Below are 20,788 nucleotides of genomic sequence, written 5' to 3'. Positions count from 1 at the left end.
CGTCATAGTGTTCGCTCCCTTCTCTTCCTTTGAAAGAAGTAAAGAGAAAGCTGCTCTTATTATCTATGGCAGGCCTGGGTGGCTCTGTGTGATAGAGATGGATGCTTCTGCTGTGGCTAACACACACACACACACACACACAGGCACGAAGACTATACAACCTATCACACTCTCTATCATAGATACACACAACATGCTCCAAAAACACTTACTACAGTGGGAAACAGTGGAAGCAGGTTGTGTGTTGATGATGGTAAAAATGTTTGTTTTCTAACCAACACAGGTGAAAGAAATTAGCAGTGTGTATTCTGTGTGTGCACGTAGCTTGTGTAACACTGATCTAATCCACTGTCACAGATTCACAGCCCAGCTGTAGAAAATGTGTCCCTGACATGTAGAGGATGTGCCAACAAAACTGAAACTAATTTCAATTCACCTGACGGGGCATTGCAAATAAGCACAGCCACTACCCTGTTCAAATACCCATTACACTGGCTTGGCTGTCCAACTTGGGGACAAGAAATACTTTCCTGCTTTTGGACGTTTTTGCAATTATGCACTTTGGCGGGATGAAGTGCACAGGGAGGCAAATTATCGGCAGCTTGACTACTGAGTGTGTCTGTGAGATTGGCTGCTGCAGGGATTATAGCATGTGAGGCTGATATTCAGAGTCTGGATGGAATTTCAGGGGGGAGAAAAAAAAAAACCCGAAAGAAAGAATACGAGTTAAAAGCTGTTTATTTCATCTCGTCTGTGTTTAGTGTCTGGAGGGTGACTGTTGTCGTGTGCTGCCTCGCCTTTTCCCTGAGCTCCTCAAACAGATGAAGTTTGGGACATCTTGGTCTGGCAGTGTCCGTGGTCTGGTCTCACTCTCGGGTTCAGACTGGAATAACTTAACCGCTCTTTAATGGGCTGCCGTGAAGTTAGGGAAAACTGTCACTTTGATGACACTGAATTTGGTAGAGACATCCCTCAGGATCTGTGAACTGTAATAAGTTTAGTGACATTATGTTTCCAGTCAATGTTTCTAATGCAGGTGATGAACACTGATCTCCTAATCAGAGAATGGTAGTCATGCTACAGGTGTAGTTTGGTAGTGTGATAATGTGATAAACATAGTGATTAAAGAGATTAGATTAATAACTTCTCTATTGGCTTATTGAGAACATTTGCTCAGTCACAGCCAAACAAAACATCTTTAATGGTTTATTCCACAACTACAGTGGCCGTTTGTGTGGCCTCTGAGTTTCTGCCATAAGCTCCAGAGTATCTGACGTGCGCCTCCTCGAGAGAGTAACTACATGTCAGGGCGGTGGCAGAGATGGAGATAACTGTGACTGGTGAACTTGGGCTGCTTGTGTTTTCTCCCAGTTACTGGTACTGGTGGAGATACAGTAGTTGAGTGACGACAATATTATATAATTTCCTTTTCAGTTACACGCATCTATCAACGTCAGGTCCTTGCAGCTGCTGCTGATCGAATGAGCAAAGCTTTTCAAATGACGGCTATAAAAAGTCCAGTGACGTCGACTAATCTGATATTTTGCCTTTAAACAACTAGTCAGTCGAAAATGTCATCTATAGAAACCACATGCAATCAAAGTGTCATCTGCGAGGCAGCCCGAATAACAACAGCTGTCAGCAGCAGTCTGCTGTCTGGGGGATGTAATAAGCTGTGTCACTGGTTAAACTGTTAACTGCATTTTAAATGAAAGCCTCCCTCTGCCTTTGTAAAGCATCTGTATGTTGAAAATAAAAGCTCAGCATCAGACAGGAGAGGAATCACAATCCTATCTTTTTGAAATATGAGTAAATTTAAAAGATCACTCAGATTGCATGTTTCCTCTGCGAAAACAATATACAAATCATGGCTGAATAAAAACACAAATAGCCCTCAAACTGAATTTGAAGTCTAACTTCCTTATTGTCAACAAATGTCATGAAAAGACCAAAACAAAAAATGTTTTTGTGCGTCTCTAAATGAATCAAACAGGAAGAAAAAAATGGAGGAGCTCTGCAGCACAGAGGAATCACATGTATCAGACTTTGAAAACACACACGCGCGCGCGCGCGCGCGCACACACACACACACACACACACAGTCCTCGTTAGTATGATACATTCACCAAATTCTTGCTTCACATTCTGTTGGTATAATGTGATGTCCAAATAAATAAATAACACACTGGTTATGGATCTTTCCCAAACAAACACTAAAACCTATGTAATCTTCAATAAGAAAAACAAAACCCAGAGTCTGTTCCATTAACCTGAGATTATCAACGTTCATTAACCATGACACATAATAAACCACGACAATAAGTAGCAGGTTACTCTCGTGGTGTGTAGAATCGAACAGGATGGAGATTTAAAAGGAAGAAGCTGAGAGCAGGACAAGAGGAGGATTAAAGTAAATATTCATTCTGTCCAGCAGCAAATGGTTTACGTGGAAAAACAATCTGCTCCTCCATCTATTTTACTTTCAGGGTATTGGTTCAGAAACTGAAAAAAAACCCACTTTAGATATTTAATCTTTCACTCTTACTCTTCTCTTTTCTATGCACCCGTTTTCTGTTTCAATTCTTTTCACCTCTCCTCCTCTCTCACAGCTGTCTCTCATTCCTCTCTTTCCAAGGCTTTTCAAGGCCCTTCTGCTATTTTCTTATCCCACACTACAAGTTAACTCTATAACATATGCAATCTTTGTTTATACGAGAAGGTGCAGGTTATAAACAGGGGTTTTCCTCCTTGGTTAGAACCTTCAGCATCAGAAACAGCAGAGTGTAACTTCCTTTAAAGATTAAAACCCTGAGCAGCAGTGAACGTCTGAGCAGCCTGTGACTCCCTGAACATGGGAGACCAATAAATGACATTATACACTTGGACTCTTATATATCTGCTTCCTTCTAGTTAATCTAATTATTAAATGAGTGGGTAAATAAGTGAATGGCTGAATTACCCAGCAGGTCAACAAATAGCTTCAGTGTGTAACTACATGAGGCGAAACTCACGACGCCTCTCAGTAATTCACAGAGGAAACTGAAGGGACAGAGGTAAGAAGAAGATAAAAGCAGTGATGAAGAGGAGTGATGTTTAACTGTTACTCATTTTGCATCATTACTGAGGTACAGTGGCACAGAACTATACATTACACATGAATCAAGGACGAAGCATTGCATTGTGGGACGCAAAAGCCTTTTTTTTTTTTTTTTTTACACAAAATGATTTCACGCAGTTTTTTTCAAATACCAAACAAGCACACTTGGATCTAATGCTGCGTACAGATTTGTCACTTCGCCGTTATGTATTCATGTGTTTTCATTCCCTTGTGAAAGCTACACAACTGTAACCAGGCAACAGACTTTTGACTACTGGTATAAAGTCAAGCCTTCGGTGTTTGTGAAAGTTTTCATGAGCTGCCCACTGAGACTGCAGAAAGGCCTCTGAGTGACGTTCACCATCAACAAACCGCAGGTTGTACGTCATTTGGTGCGACACGGCGACATAGTCAGGTCTGAAACAGTGCTGCCAAACAATCTACGAATAACTTTTCTTCACCTGGTGGAAAGAGCAAGGTCGCACAAGGTGAATGTCAACTGTGCTGACAACTGAGAACACATTAGAGCTGGGGGACAACAACCTGCAAAGACTTGTCTTAGTGAGAGGAAAAGACAAAGAGAATCAGCTGTTTATTTCTGATCACAGCCACAATCCTTCAGTAAATAACAGCTAAAACGGATGAGAGTAACACAAACTGTCTGCCTGTGGAATGAGTGGACAGTATTTGACCTAAAAACAACAGTAGCAATGAAAAAGTAAACATGATCCATTATTACACGGTGACAATGAAAAAGTTGAAACTATTTAAGCATCGTCGCACCTGAAAATAATTTAAAAAAAAACTTCATTCTGAGGTATTTTGTTGAGGAGCAGGAATGAATGGGTCGTTCAGCATCATCCGGGCGGGGGGACTCTGTGAGGATGGAGCCACACCTCACCTCTGCAGTGACTACAACTCAAAAAGTCCTGTTATATTTCACATAAACCTCCTTCACATCAGCACAGTACCTGGTTTGGCTCAGACCTGTAGGAACATGGTGCGTCTGTGGTCATGAAGTGGAGGTGAACGACATCCTGTGAAAACCTGCAGCTACAGCATACTTATCAGTGCACTCCGGCTCTGGACTTGGACTCCTGTCTGTGTGTATGACTTGCTTACCTGTCTGGCTGTGATACTCACTGATCTGGTATCAGTTAGTGATTTGGTGCTTTACAGTTCTGCCTGTTACTGATTGGACATTTGTTGTTTCACCTGTTTATTCTCAACCTCCAGTGCTGCATCAATGTCTGTTCTATATGGTCTCATGTATATGGTCTCAAGAGGATAGAGAACGGTCAGGTGTTTCAGATCTATAGCCCTGGTTAGAAAAGTTGCACAGGATCATTTCATGGTGGTGTCACATGTTACATTCCAGAAATGTTATAAAAAAAAAATAAAATAAAAAAAAGAACAATCTGTGATTTTTAGGGGGAGTTTTGTGCTGGAACTATTTCTTGACAAATTACAGTTAATCCATACACACAGTACTGTTCTGTGCAGCATCTCCAGCTATAAAGCACACGTCTACAGATACAGTCAGTGAGACCAGGTTTTGGTCTCAGGAAAAAAAAAAATGGCACTTCCATGGTGTAAATACTGATCATGCTTCAATATTCCAAGGTTATGAGAAAAAAAGAATTATCTGACAATAATGTTCTTAAATTAAATAAGAGTAAAACAAAGAAGTTTCATCTTGAGTAGCTGAAATTCAAGAATGAAACAATCATGAGAAAACAGTTCGTCTCAACACTGGACACATGCTCAAAGTTGTGATCTTGAGGCCTAAGAAGTTATCAGCATCCACAGCTGCTCCTGTCGTTCAGAGACAACAGTGTCCTGTCCACACACTGAGTCCACACAGATACAAACTGTATCATCACAAGTGGAGTGCAGTCGTGTGCGTGTGTGTGTGTGTGTTATGTGTGTATGGGCACATATTGAAAGTGTGTTTATATGCAATGTGTGTTATAAACCACCCCAGAGCCAGAGGTCGCAGCCTGCTGTTAACGTTCCAGTGTGATGTCCACAGTGTCTCAGTGCACAAATGCCAGCAGAGCAGTGAACCAATGCACCAGCACCGAGCCCTTCACCCACAAAAACAGCTCATACATGGTGAGTCTCCACAGACTGAGAGACTCTGCCAGCTTTATCTGCAGACGCCTCCTCCTGCTCTGAACCTTACTCCTCTTGTGCCTGTCAGTCAGAGCAGCAGCAGAAGAAGAAGAAGAAGAAGAAGAAGGAAAAGGTTAGGAACAGTGAGAAGACATTGCGTTGAATCATCGAGATGTCTTACAAATGTCCCTGAGTTCTCTAGAAGTGTGGTACGGTGTGACACTGATGCTGGTACACTCACCGTGGGTGGAACCTGAGGGCAGAGACAAACAACCTATATGGTGGTTTGAGTTGAGTTTGACTTTTTGTGTTTAAGATGGTCACAAAAACGCTCACTGATCAAAGCAAGATGGTCCAAAACATCACTATTCATCTTCTAAGACAAATGAAAACCAGGAATTCCACAGCTCTGTGGCTAGTGGTTGTTAGCCATGATAGCAGCAGATCTCTAGTGATAGCCATGTTGGTAAGTATGGCCACCAGACATTCACGGTGCCAAGAGGATGAGACCCTCTGACTCTGATGATCCTCTGACTTTTTCCTCTAATGCCACCAGCAGTTGAACATTTTTGGTTTTTAGTGAAAAGTGCTGGCACTTTTCCAGAGTTATGATGAACCACTGGGTTCTTAGGTTTTCATTACAGTTTAACATTACAGCCCAACACTTCACTGATTAGTTCCTCTTGTGCCGTGGCAGGTGTGCTAATCACAGAAACAGGCTGCTCTAGTGTTTGGTTTGAATAAAAAAAAAAAAAAAAAATTTGAGTGCTGATGCTGATACCAGCTCTCGTACAGAGACACTACTCTTAACACATGTACATGCCAAACTGCAGCCTGTACGCCGATGAAGGGCCAAAGAGGCTGCTCGGGAGCTTCGGGGGCCTGTCAGATTCATTCATTCATTCATGTACCGGTCAGACTCAGCACTTGTTAGCCTGTGGATACTACTCCTGGTTCTTGCTGCCTGTGGATTTGCCGTTGTAGTTTGGTTAAGTTATACAGCCTATAGTTCCAGTTTATAGTGTTAACAGTTGTTTTACATTTTAGTTTAAATACTTTTATCATCTCCGGGTTATTTATTACACGTGCTACTGTCCTAAATGTCTACGAGCTGGTAGATTTCTGTTTATTTACAGTAAAACTAATACACACATAGCATCCACTCAAACAGTGAGCTTCATGTAGCCCACAGCTTAATATTTTGGGAGGATGATGATGCGTATTATTTAATTTCCACTCGATGACCTGCATGTTGGTGTGTCCTGCACCCTTGTGGCCTGAAAGCTGCACGGCACCCAATACTCCAAATGCCTGATATTCATGTATTTAGAGGTTTGCACCCAGTATCTAGGAAGGGAAAATAACACTAAAACATCTCAGCTCTAATAAGAAGTAGCTCAAAAGAAAACTGATAACTGTGAGGATTATCCACAGTAATGGGGACACTTTCTGGAGAGACACATTGCTATTGAGTTTTTGACATATAAAACCAACAATAAAACTATCCGTAAAGTTTATTTTTACTAAGGTTATGTTTTCTGCTCTGGGTGAACAGAGGCTTGGCAGTTTCAGGGCAACCATCCCATGCCATATTCAATGGTTGGTAGAAAGCCTTCAGATCTTCAGTCTAACTAAACCCTGTGCCAGCTAATTTCACTGATGAGTGCATCCTCAACTAGAAAAGGGAGGTAATCAGTTGATTTAGGTAGCGTGTGTTTGGACAGGAACACTCATAATAATTTCACTGACATTCTCTAGCCCCAAGGGAGATTTGTTTGAATGACCCATCAGCACAAACAATCTGTGAAGGCTCAAAGAATGGCATAACTTTTAATGTTTTTATCTTTTGTCTGCCTAACATTTTTCCATTGGAGGATGTAATGACCCGTTGCGGCCTGGTGGGGGCCATTAATGAGGCTACTAACAGGTTTTTTTCCTTGTCTGTCTGCTAGAGAGGAGGTGGGGATGTCCTCACCTGTGTAACGGTATATATAAAAAAGAAAAGCTCAAATGGTTCACTAACTACCTTTCAACAACACCCTGTGGTGTTCATCAGCTAATGGAGCTAGTTTTAGTTGTTGTCACGTTACCTAAGTGTTAACTTCGGTCACCTGATGACAGGTGTTAACCTGTGATCGTAGTCTCATACAGTACGCAGGTCATCTGATGATAAAAGAGACAGCCGCATGTCTCTTTTCTGGAGGAAACCCATGCAGACTCTCGGAGAACATGCTAACTCCACACACACAGTGTGAGCTGTAGAAAAAAAGTCTTCCTACAGTGGGACAGAGCAGCTGTGCTGTGGTGTGGGACTGAAGTGGCTCCACAGGATCCCCTGGTGCCTGTATTACATTACTACCCTTGGCACTCCAGCTGGTTAATATTTCATAAGATGTGCTTATTCAGACAAGCTCTACCACTGTCAGCAGTACAGCACCAGGCAAAAGACCCTCTGTGTGTGTGTGTGTGTGTGTCCAGAGCCCTGTCCCTCAGCCGTCAGCTGTGAGCTGAAGTGACAGCACACATTCCTCCTCTCCGAACCTGAAGTGGCAAATTTCAATTTGTCTTCCAAAGCCACTTACTTGTCAGCTTAGTTTGTCTTTAGTTCTGACACTCCTCCTGTCTCACCATTTCACTATGTACATATGTATAAGAACATTATTCGCAGATCCTCGAGGAGTCACGTGCTGATGTTGATGATGAAGACAGTAAGTCTTCATTTTGTATGCTGGAACATAACGAAATGTCTCTATAACTGTAACAAAACCTAACACCTAACCCAACACTACTGTCTTTATCCCCGTCCTCTTTGGTACACCCAGCAGAGCTGCCAAAGTCAGAAATGCTTCAATTCTAAGCAGAGAATGAAGCAGAAAATAATTATAACCATTACATTAAAGGCATAAAGAACCGGTCATAATTTCCTCTCAGGCACCTCAGTGATATAGCTTCCTGCGCTGTTGGCCACAGTATGAAATACATTTACAAAAATCACTGACCTACATTTCCACTATTTTCATGTGAAACTTTGGAGGAGGAAAAAAAACAAACCCTGTAAAATGGTCTGTTACCGATGTTCTCCTCCTGTCTACATCAGATAGATAGCTTTTGTGTAGCCTGCTGCAGTTTGTTTTTGTTCATTGTTGTTTGTTGGCATTTCTGGTGAGGACAGATTCCTGGATACACTCATCGCCAACAAATTAACCTCCCAAACTATCAATGTGCAAAATTATAAAAGTTATGTAGCTACTGAAAAGTTAAACTATCTTTCCTTCTATTTAGCTTAGTACTAAAAATACCAGCTGTCCCACAGTCTGCGTTCAGATTTGCCCCTGAAGTCAACCCAGGGAAAAGGCTACAGTCTTTCTGACCTGGCCATGGCGCGTATGCAGCAACGGGACATGTTGATGAAGGACGAGGACGAGGCTCTGGTCTGTAAGGTGGTCTCAATCCCCCTCAGCAGGTCGTTGGTCTTTAGCAGCAGCAGCATCTGACGGGGCACTCGATTCAACAGCTCGCTGATGTGGGGCAGGTACAGAGCCGCGTTGGTCCGTATCTCAACGTCCTGCCAAGGAAGACAGACAGCGAGACAAGCTCTCTCTTTACTGGCTGAATTATGTATTATTGTCCTGTCTATGCACACACATTGTTCTCAGTGATTTTGACTGTCCTGTCTGTTGGCGCAGGACAACATACAGTACAGTGAGTGGCTCATTAGTTACTTTGGTTTGGCTACAAAGCTCTGATTGATTGCTTGAATGATCACACAAGACTTCTGTATCTGAATCAGTGAACAAATCAGAGACGTTGGTGCTGATGAGGTCCGGCACCAGGCTACAATGATGCTGAGGAATGTGAAAAACATGTTTACACAAAATGTATTTAAGAGAATAAAGTACTATTGTTGATTATGTGGGTAGAAATGTTGCTATGTCTATTTAACGCCAGGTACCTGAGATTGAGAAGACATACACAAACAGGAACTAACAGCCGTGTCCACTTGGAGGCTGTATTCCTAGGTGTATTGTGAAACTGCTAAATGACAAAGACTCAGCTACACCCTCAAGACTGGGCGATGACGTACCAAACATACTCTGTACAGGACTGAACCCCACCTCCATACCCTGGCACAACAGCTGAATATTGTCTGTTTACAGCGAGAACATGCTTAAACAGTATCAGCATCAATAGCATCAATCATTAGCCTCCCTGCCAGACCTCAACAACAGAGCCACGACATGTTTAACACTCTACATAACTCATGACTTTGATCACCTCCTCTGTCCACACTCCACATTACTGCCTTTTTTTAAGAGGGTCTGCTTTAGCAGGAGCTTTGTCCCTTCTAATCTAGCAGCCCTACATAAAATACTGTGTAATACTATTTAATGATGTGTATATATACTGTATATGAGAGCCTGTGTACTCGGATATGAGGATATGTGGCACATATTTACTTTGTGTATGACCATAAGTCCACCATATTTGTGTATTTGTATGATCATCTAAATATTTATGAAAGCTTGTGCTTACTGCTGTGTGCATCCATAAAAGAGCAGAGAGAGTGTTTGTGTGTGTTTAGATGCACAGAAGTTAAGACACAATATCATCAAACACGTATGAGAGTGTGAGCTAGAGGGTGAATTTAAATGTCACTCATATTGTCGACATCATAATGTCATTTTGTGTTAAAGTGAACAAAATACATTTCGTTGTGTGTCTTTTAATTGTGAAAGTAGAAAGTGCATATCAAATGTATATAGGCGAGGAAGGATGGGAGGAAGAAGGGATGATGAGGTTGAGAGCAACACAAGAAGGTGAGATAAGACCTAACAGGAGGGAGAAGGGAAAAAAGAAAACAAAAATAAAGCATTAAAGAGGAAGGATGAAGGGATTAATACAACACTAATACTGAGTTTTGCCTCATACTGAAGATGACAGCATAGAAGGAAGGAAGGAAGGAAAAGAGAGACAGAGGGACGATGTTTGCTTCCATGACGACTGTTTGTTCTTTTTGATGTTGAAAGATGGCTGCTCTGGTCTCCACGTGAGTGTCAGTGTCCGGCTGTACTTCACTTCAAAGGCCTCTCCTTTGCTGCACATCACCGGCCCTAAATTACACTATTAGTCATGGAACAAAGTGGACTGCAAAGCTTACAAACACTTAGTCATTTAGAAATCTTTAGACAGAGTAAAATCAGGAGGTGCACAATCCGCACGGATACCGGATACTACAGGAGTGAACTGCACAGCTGTGAAATTAAAAGTTAATTGGAAACATAAGTGGAGAAATACTTTTTTTATATGATCCAAAACAATATGCTAAATTTTACATTTCCCCTGTTAATGAAGCTCAGACTACTTTGATCTTTTTTTTTTTTTTAACCACCTCACATTAAAATTTACTCTTCTTACATCTACAGTCGTCTTACAGCTGGACACTGGGAGACGCTCCGTTATAATGCAATCCCCATGTCTTAAACAAAGAAAGCATCTGGTACACGATGATGAAATGTACACAACCACAAACCAAAAGATTCAAGGAATGAGTTAGGATTGATTTTTATCAGTTCTAGAGGATGAGAAGCACTTGACGAAGCAGTGGCACTTAAGAAAATCTTTTTAAAGAAAGGGAAATCATGAGGTGACACTTAGAGGAGCGGTAACGACAGTGGTGGTGGTGAAGTGTTGTGGTAAAAGGAAAGGAAATGATTGAGCTGGCCCGGTGTCATTAACACACTGGGGATGCTGAAGGTAAAGATGCTCACACTGTGCAGCTTCTTTAGATGGATAACTGCTCGACTGTGGTCATGTAACTACCCTGTCTCCTCACAGGTGCGTTCACAAACAACAGGTACGGAATATCAAACACTGCCACCTTAACAGGGACCGTCAAAAAGGTATCTCAGTGGAGCCTTATGAGTCTGGACGACATACAACCACCTGTTATCATGTGATAAGTTCTATACTTAGGTGATATCTGAACCATCGCCATGACAACTGAACAGCTCAATCTGCTGATAAAGGAAAAATCAAGTAATTGGATGATGTGCTAAGAGTTCAAGGTCAACCATCCACCTCCGAGCTAATTTTATCAGAGACGTCTGTAAGAAAAATTGCACTGTCCTGGTTTTTCTGAACACTTCTGCAAACTGTTCACACAGAACACACAAGTCAACGTTTGGACACCTCAAAGCACTTACTTGAGGTTCAGGAAAGATGGCAGTCTTGGTTAAATATTTAAAAGGACAACAGTGTCCTGGACGGTGAGAAGGGGCACACCAAGTTTAAATCTTACATGCTACATCAGCCTACGTCTGACCGCCCATCCTGTATCTACAGGTGTGTGCAGTAACCTGGAGATAGAGCTACTACCATGAGCAGCAGATCAAATATTTTTATGAAAAATGTTTCATAGATGTACATATTTTGCATACATCAGGAGGTAACTGAATGGTTACAGCACATTACCACATGTCCACATAACCCACTCTGTCCATCGTCCTATTCCAGCCTGTTCCTGTGTTGCATGTATTTCTTCCCTTGTTTTCTGTCTGTCTCGCCACTACACTGTATGTACAAAGTTTATTTTGCAAAACAACAAACTGGGTAGAAAAACAAAGAGTGTCAAAACTTTTCATAGTCTTGTATATGAATTTCTCCAGCCTGTGTGTGTGTGTGCGTGCGTGTGTGTGTGTGTGTGTGTGCGACAGCAGCACTGTCAGAGCTGTCAGTCCAGATAAACAGAGAGTTGACAGGCACAGAGAGAGACAGACAGCTAGTCAACATCCTGACACAGATAAACTCTGTCTCTGCTCTCTGTCTGTCTGTCTTTGTCTCATGCCCACAGGAAGTGATGTGAACTAACAACACTGATGCAGCAAACAGCATCTGATTCAACTGTATTATCCTCTGCCTACACACACACACACACACACACACACACACACACACACACACACACACACACACACACACACACACAGGTCCAAAGGGGGCTGTATTGTCGTTTGATGAAAAAAGGACAAAGGCCCACTTAAGGCACACATCACTTATTAACATCAGAGCACATATGAATCAGATGATATGGATTTTAAAAGCTGATGGAAACAGCTTTGGATTAAAGCTTTTTATTTTTTATGGCAGCCATGTTTTTCATCTGCTTTCACTATTGCAAGGTTCTCTGCCTTTGTACGAGTATATCTCTTCTCCTACATCACTGTTAGCCCACTGAGAGACACTACATCCACACTAAGCCGACTGAAAATGAGAACTAGCTTTACGTGTGCGATGGACAGATGTGTCCAGACCAGTGTTTCAAGGTGGTTTCCATCCACACTGAAACAGAAAACAGGCTCATGAAAGCTATCTGTTAACCAGGTGTCAGATCAGACTTTCATCATTTCCTCATTGTTTGGCAGAGGCTCAGTTTCCTCTTCCTCTGGATATAGTCTACAAATGTCATGACTAATAGTAAGACACCTGTAGTGAACCCCACTCATTCATCTGAATGCACATATCTGAGTAATAGCACAAGTGGTACTAATAACATCGATGGTGGATCGGTTCTGTTCAAGTGTCGCAGCAAGTCACGGCAGCGTGGCAGTGAGACAGCATGCACAATATCATACACCTGACAGAATGACAAACACAATTACTGCCCAGTAACACAAACTGTGGCTGAATCAGCACTTCACTGACACAGTCACAGCAAAAAAAAAAAAAACTGAGCCACAGAGCTCGGGGGCAACTTCAGCTATTTAAAAAAAAACGTGAGGAAAGAAAATCTGTGATAACAGACATGAACATGTCATTTATGACCAAAACTAAAAGAGCAGTATCCAGATGGCCATCTGATTAGCAAGCAAGCTGGCTGAACATAGCTTAATGCCAAAGCACTGTATATGCAGAATGAAGGCAACCACACTAGAACTGGTTGTATGGAAAATAAATGAACTCCCTATTCAACACACAAAATCTCTCAAGTCCTGAACCTGGAGCAAGCAGCAGGTGAGTGAAATGTCAATCAACATTCACATGGCAAACAAGAAAGTCCACTATTAGCCTTATGATATCAATACACCTTAAGAAGATGATTATTCTTTCTAGAAGTCAAATGGACCCAGTGAGATCACACATCACGGTAGTTCAGCACTGGCTTCAGCCTTCAGCTATGGTAGCTGCCACTTGGGTCTTCACTACTTCCTGTAGTGGCACTGAGCATTGCATTTAAACAGAATTAGCTAATGCAGAACAGTTGTACATGACATATTTTGCAGGATACTGGGTTGTAGCATAAATCCTGTCTGACTCATTTTCCATGAATAACTGCAAACCCTTCCAGGCGTCCGCCCTCAGCAACTTCCCACCTCTATATTAGTTTTTTTTTTTTATCTATTTCAAAAAAAAAAAAATCAAAACCAAGAGTTACCAGGCTAAAGACATAAACCTACAGCATAATACCCCATCACAAACTCCCAGCACCCCCCCCCCCCCCACAGTCCAAATAACAGGGGGCTGGGTGTTCTGAAGTGCTCTGCTGAGTCCTGCTTGGGGAATAACAATTAGTAGCAATTATAGGAGGTTGGTTAGCAGGCCTCACAGCTGTCAGCGGGACACAGAGAAGGCGACAGTGCTCTCATTTGCATCTGAAAGCTTCAATAAGGACATATTGTATTGCGAGTGGTGCGATAATAGGCCGCGCAAAAGGCAAAGGGAATGCAGTTGGGGGGGGGGGGGAGGGGGGGGGGGGGGGGGGTTGGAATCTGTGCCGGTGATTTTTCTTTTCTCCCCAGTGTAGTAGAGAGCTGGCAGAATGATTTCATTCAGCAGCCAGCAGATATTAAAAAAGTGTGGGCAGAGACAGAGGGAGAGAGGAAGAATGTCAGAATCTACTGTAAGATCTGCTGTTAAACACCATTTTTACTCCGCAGAGTGAACGCAAACGTACTCAGGGCAGTAAATGAAGTGCACTAAACAAACGCACATTTTGACTAGTGGTTAGTCAATTTTTAGGTTTTTTTTTAAGGTAGGGCGCGGGGGGGTGTGTGAAAGCAGGCCGGGTGTGAATGCTTCTCTCAGGCTGTCTGTTTGTTCCATACACCAAAGACTAAAGGTCTGAGGCCTTGATAGCATCCATCTAGAAGCTAACATGTGCCATCTATCATGATATATGTAAAGTTATGTTGTGATAGTTATTCATTAGTTATCATGATATAGTAAATTGTAGCAGCACCGTAGCTTGTTGGCTATCATGTTATGATTTCCTGACACTTACATACACTGAGTTCCTACAGAAGCATATAGTGTGCAACAGAGATAAACTGTCCTCAGTTATAATGGAGGATCCAGTAGTAGATGAGCAAGGTGGAAATACTGAGTGATGACTATATGCATTCAGTGGAAGCACTTTTTACACACAGAACAGAAGGTGTTGGAGAATCCATGAAAAACAAGTCATTGTACTACCTGGACGACATCTCCAGACACACTGTCGCTCACTTCACTGAACACAGCCTGGAGCCAGGCTGGGATATAAAAAGACAGTGAGGCAGCTTGCAGACAACAGAAACCACATGCAGTCTAATTTCAGATGGTATTACGGGCCTTGTTCTAACGCCAGGCTACCAGAATAGGATTTCTACACTTTTCGCCCACATTCAAAATAGCAGACCAAAATACCTACAGTGGCTTCACAAAGTATTCAGACCCCTTAATTATACATTGATAAAATTGTCATTTATGCCAATTAGTTTACACTCAATGGGCCTTGATGACAAACTGAAAACATGTTTTTAGGAATTTATTAAATTTATTAAAAACCAAAAACTAAAATCTCTCATTTACATCCATCCATGTGTTTGTGGACCATGCAAATACAGTGGGCATATGGTCAAACATACAGTAAATGTACTCACTCGTGCCTCTTCCTGTATACCTACATATACATGAAGATACGAGTACACAGGCTCACCATGACAAAAATGCAGCATGACTCCATCAGAACAAGAAGTCATCCTATAACTGTGTTGTTCTGAGTTTTATTTTATAATAGAAATATTTTATTTCATTCACTAGTTAATTCTAGTGGCTTCTACTTTGCTGTTTTACTACTGTGAGTGAAACTCAGTACTTCCTGCAGACGTTTCACATTAAAAGTCTACCAGGAAGGGAAGAAATGATACCCTTTGAGCTGCTGGAATTTTGCCTTTAATGTGAAATGCCTGTGCAAACCAGAAAACACGTAAAAATTAGGGCTGGGCAATAAGTCATATTAATTTGATGAATTGATCTACACTCTCTGTTTGTGTTTGGCAAAGAGGGATCCAGTCCAGCGAGCTGTCTGCAGATATCAGGCTGATGTCCAGTCCAGGAGCAGATGAAATAATGTGCAGACACTGTATCTGTGCTGAAACTACTACTAGTATTAAAGTGGGTAATGGTGCTCTGTCCAGTTGAAGCGGCCCGTAGCCATATTCAATAACTATCAATTTCAATTGTAGATTTATTTATTTATTTATTTATTTGACATGCACAATGATGATGGCTTTACAGGTGGTTCAGATTATTCATGCTAAATTGTAATGCACACAGTCCTAAAAATTGGGATCTTTCAAACAAGTTTTAATCTTGCAAGTGAAAAATCAATTAAAATTATAAATTGGCCACAGGTTAAAAATAAAATAAAATATGGTCCACACCTGGATAAAATATACTGGACTTGTCACACCACCACCTGGTTATATTTTGGACTAATTACTCTGTTTTCAGTGTTTAGAAGAGAAACATTCATAAAGAAAATCAAATTAAAATATTCCTCCATGTGAAAGAAAGGTAGCAAAAAGCCACAGCTCTAAAAGCACTCAGCATTTGCTGCATGTGACTGCATTAACACTAATGGAATGCATCATCGTTTGTTAGAGGCAGGACTTAAAAAAAAAACGATCCATGCATGGGAGAGTGGACCGAGAGGACAAAGAGAAGAGAGGAAACGACAAAGGACAGGAGAGAGGAGATGTCAGAGGGGACGAGGAAGACAAAGCAAAGCAGATGAGTGGTTGTGGCAACAGAAATGTCTCAAAATGTCTTCTTAACTCCAGAGTGCTACACAATCAATAAGCATGTTCAAGTAGAGGGCACTAGAGTGGAGTCTGCCTAATGGCGTGTGTGTGTGTGTGTGCGTGTGTGTGTGTAAAACTGGGGGTATAAATGACAGACAGATGGCCTACATTGATGGGAGTGCTTTCATGTCGGCTAAAGTGGGATACAGAAGGAGGGAGAAGAACACACCTTACCTACACACACACACACACACATTCTCACACTGGAATTCTATGATGCTGATGAATGCACACAAAACACACAAACACAAGCATCCCCTACATAATGTGCAGTGATCCAGTGTCTTTGCAAAGACATGATGGCTGTTTTCTTTTTCCTCTGAAGCCACCCTCTAAAGCTGTTTGTCCCGGTGTAGCCCTGAACGCCACTGAGCTGTCAGATGAAGATGCTGTGTCTGTGTGAACCTGCACACCTCCTACACGTCATCAACACAGTCAGCTTCTCTTACCTTGCTATTCTGCCCTGTGGAAAAGTTTTCACACCAGGATTTAGCATGGCCACTATCAAAAAAACATGCATTGCTGCAGCAAAACAAACCTTATAGTATATCTGATCTGATAATCCCTCTGTACATAAGCTTGGTTTAGACTGCTACCAAACTGAAGCAGAGATGCCAAACCCAGCGTTGGAGACGTTCCAATAAAACAGAATGATCAACAGCGTCGAACGCGAACACGTGGATCTTACCGGTGAGTTATTTAAGCAGTCGTGGTTTCTTCCTGCTCGTTTTCAAATTTAAAATGATTAACCACAAATGATCACAGATAAACAACAAACAAAGAAAAATGATATGCTGATATTCACAACCAGTCACAACAGTAATCCCAGCAAATCTCAGCGGGATCTTTAATGGACCGAACAGCCATAAAAACATCAAAAAGAAAATTGTGAGAAAATTTCGATCAGCTTTGACACATGGGTCCTACATCTTGATAAATTCGGAATTACATATTAGATTAAAGAGAAGTAAGCAGCAGATGGGAAATATCGGTGAGCTGTGAGGAAACTGAAGGAAGCACACATGAAATCACAATGTCACACACACACACACACACACTGACCATGTGTGCATGGAGGGACATGAACAGGGTTAGGGTTAAAACAGAGTACCCTCAAGTCTGGCAGCATGAACTACAACACGAACATGAACTCTTGTCTTTTCTACTATTGCACATTACATATTGTAATACTGCCAACATTCAAATTAAACCATTTAATTCTCCATTTACAGTACAATTTGAGTTAAATCCCACTCAGTAATTTTTTATGGCTGAATTTGAGAAACTGCCGTTATGAAAACTCCAGTTTGCGACGTCAGTCTAAAGTTAACTTTGCACATTATCTGCCAAACTGAAAATCCAAGTCACAAATCCATTTCATATTTGATTTTTATTAACATAATGGCAGTGTTATGCTTCAGAGTACACTGATTTTAATTTTCACTGTGGTTGTAATTATGCCATTTCAAACATGAAAATGGAAAAAAAAAAAAGATTTTTTAAATTTAACATTTGTCATACATAATGGAGAATTAATGATTTCATTTTAATCCCGGTATATCCCTGAACTTTCATAACATCCATCTTGAATGATATTCATATATGTAAAAAATCTGTTTTTCAGCAATGCATCTAACATCCATTTCCCTGCATGCAGTGAAGTGGTTGAATGTTTCAGCCATTTCTACAATGCTCAGTCTCCAATGCTGCAGGAGACACTGAACAATACTCTGAACTTGTATTCCTGTAGATACAGTACTTGTTTAGTATTTACACATGTAGGGTTGAAGGTGTGAACAGCTTCAATCAGTCAGCTCCACCTTATGATTCCCCAAATATTTACGTTTCACTTTGAGAAATACCAAAAAAAAACAAAAAAAACACGAGGAGTTATTCATGTACTGGCTGCCGCCCAGTTCTGCGCTGCCCTGCCCATCATGTTAGAGGGGGTGGCACACTGTAGCAGACTGTTGTGTAGTGCTTTTGCCAGATTCAAAATGTTGCATAAGAGAGGTATAAATAAACTCTCTCTCGAGCACAGATGGTATTGTGGAACCCCGGTGGGTAAAGGGATATTTACACACACACACAATCAAGTTTTTTTGGTGGAACAATCAATTTTATATTGAAGAAAAAAACTCCAATTCTATTCATTCAAAAATAACCTGTTAAACTACATGGCCAAAAGTATGAGGGCATTCCAATTCATGTTGCTACCACAGCCTCCATGCTTCATCAGATATCTGAACCAGGCTGCAGAGATTTGCTCCCGTTCAGCCATAAGAACATTAGTGTGGATATCATCACTTATGGGTGATAAGGTCTGGTTCACATTTCCAGTTAATCCCACAGGTGTTGAGGTCAGGCAACTTCTTCCACACCAAACTGGGAAAAGCATTTTTTTTATGGATCTGGCTTTAAGCATTTTAACATGACACAATATCCTTGTTATCTTTAAGATTTCCCTTCACTGGTGTTAAGATGTCAGTATATTATATATGATGAAAAAGCCTCCACTGGCTTCCAGACTCCCACATTGTTTTTGGGCTTATAGATCATGCTCATCAATCTCAGACTTCCTCTGGCAGTGCCAGCTGACTTCCTGTTGGCTCTCAGCACTTATGAACAGAATAAAATCAGGAAATCACATCAAATTATGATAATAAAGTTACCACACCAATCACAAATGAGTTACAACATATATTTTCACTATGTTGTAAAATACAAAAGGGTTTGAGTCCCTAATGCTGCCATGGGGCAGTTCAACAAATTCACAAAAAAAGCTTTTCCCACTTAGCTCTCACGGTTTGTGTCCATGCAGATTTCAGTTTCACTTACGTGGTGAAGCATCCGTCATCTCATGCGTGTCTGATGGAACTGATACGCTTCAGTTTGAATCTGTATAACTGTCAGTACCAGTCCTCTAATGGTTCACACTTAACTCCAGCTTTGCACGTGTATCAACAGTACAAAGTGTATTTCCTCTTTCTTTTCTCTGCCAGTTTGTGCCCACACTGTAACTGAACTTCACTGGTTGTGCTGATGGCTGAGCTGCTGACGGGCTGCTTTCACTACAGAGTTAGTCAAGAATACCTTGACTGTATGTTGTTCAGTCCATTCAAGACTTTTATTTCTTTTATTACATTCCCAGGCTTTAGATATTTGTCATAGTTGTGTTTATGTTTGCATTATTTTGGTGTTTAAAGTTGCTTTTTGTGTTTTTAATATGATCTGATTTGCTTTATGATCATGTGTGAAGTACTGCAAACTGCGTTTGTGTGTGTGTGTGTGAGAGATCATACCTCAGAGTGTGTGACCGGCACAGAACTGATGCCGGCATTGACTGCGGTCCAGGAGCGAGCGGTGAGCACGCAGGCAAACAGCGGGTACAGATCTCCCGCTCCCAGTTTGCGGCTGTAACGCTCCACCTTGGACATATCGCCTTTAATCAGAGCCTGCCACAGGCGACAGTAGTCCAACCTGAAGTCTGGTTGCAGGGTCTACAGTGGAGAGAAGGGGAGGATGGGTGATCAGGCATCTTCTGCTCGGATTTTATCTACTTTAATGATCATTTGTGGCACGGTAACCCATAAACAATCAAGTATTTCCATTTTTATATTGTTTTGACATAAAGCATGTTTCTGCTATTAGGACCATCACCATTCATCATGATTTGAACAGCTTTAATAAAGTGAGTTCTTTATGTTTATGACATAATTTCTTCACTATGCATGCGTGGAGGTTTAGATTCACTTCAACCGTAAAAATGTAAAAACAAATATGCTGTTTTTACTTTAGACACATTTAACGTCCCTGCTAAGAAACCCTCTGCCATTTCCAGCACTTTAGACACATACACAATGTGTAGTACCCTACTGGTAATGATACTGGAAATGACTGTGTGTGTGTGTATGTCTGAAGAGTGGATTAATATTCTACTCCAAAATGACAGCTGAAATTTGAAGTCATTAGGAATAAATTGGTTCCATTATGGTCGAAGGGAAGTCTGCGTGTGTGTATTGTGTGTGTGTCAAAGATGAAGGAGTTGCATATTTATCACTAAATTCTCTACATGAATACAGGAACCAGCAATAAACAAAGTCATGTCAGGCCTGTGGGTGTTTGTAAAAGCAAGTGTGTTAACAATCAAAAAGCATGTGTGTGTGTGTGTGTGTGTGTGTGCGACATGAGAGTGCACCTATGTGCCTTTATAATTAGGGCTGTGGTGAACCAATCCAAACACAGCACACTGCACTCTGCTGAGAACAACGTCAAATGAGTTGTTTATCAAAAAGCTTTTATCCTGCTGCAGCTCCAATAAAAGTGTGTGTCTGTGAAAGTGTGTGTGTGGTGTCCATGCTTTTTTTTCTTTCTTTTTTTATGTGCATCTTGACTGTTTGTTTGCTGCTCTGCCTATATACTCAAGGCCTCAGCCAGCAGAATAAAAAAAATGGTT

At 41.3% G+C, this 20,788-nt stretch overlaps 1 protein-coding gene across 1 annotated transcript in view; it reads right to left on the bottom strand.

Annotated features, from left to right (window-relative positions):
* Positions 1–3,202: 3,202 nt before the first annotated feature.
* adck1 (aarF domain containing kinase 1) overlaps positions 3,203–20,788 on the bottom strand; it is a 58,063-nt gene continuing 40,477 nt past the window's right edge. The window contains exons 9-11 of the mRNA XM_041060566.1: positions 19,635–19,832; positions 8,584–8,777; positions 3,203–5,293 (exon numbers count right to left, since the gene is read on the bottom strand). Of these exons, the coding sequence (XP_040916500.1) occupies positions 5,134–5,293; positions 8,584–8,777; positions 19,635–19,832 (552 nt within the window). The 3' untranslated portion in view covers positions 3,203–5,133. The remainder of the gene's footprint in view (positions 5,294–8,583; positions 8,778–19,634; positions 19,833–20,788) is intronic.

This window comes from Toxotes jaculatrix, chromosome 17, assembly GCF_017976425.1.
Source record: "Toxotes jaculatrix isolate fToxJac2 chromosome 17, fToxJac2.pri, whole genome shotgun sequence".
NCBI classification, from domain to species: domain Eukaryota; kingdom Metazoa; phylum Chordata; class Actinopteri; family Toxotidae; genus Toxotes; species Toxotes jaculatrix.
The sequence above is the reverse complement of the archived record's forward strand: the minus strand, read 5'-3'. Positions and strand labels throughout refer to the sequence as shown.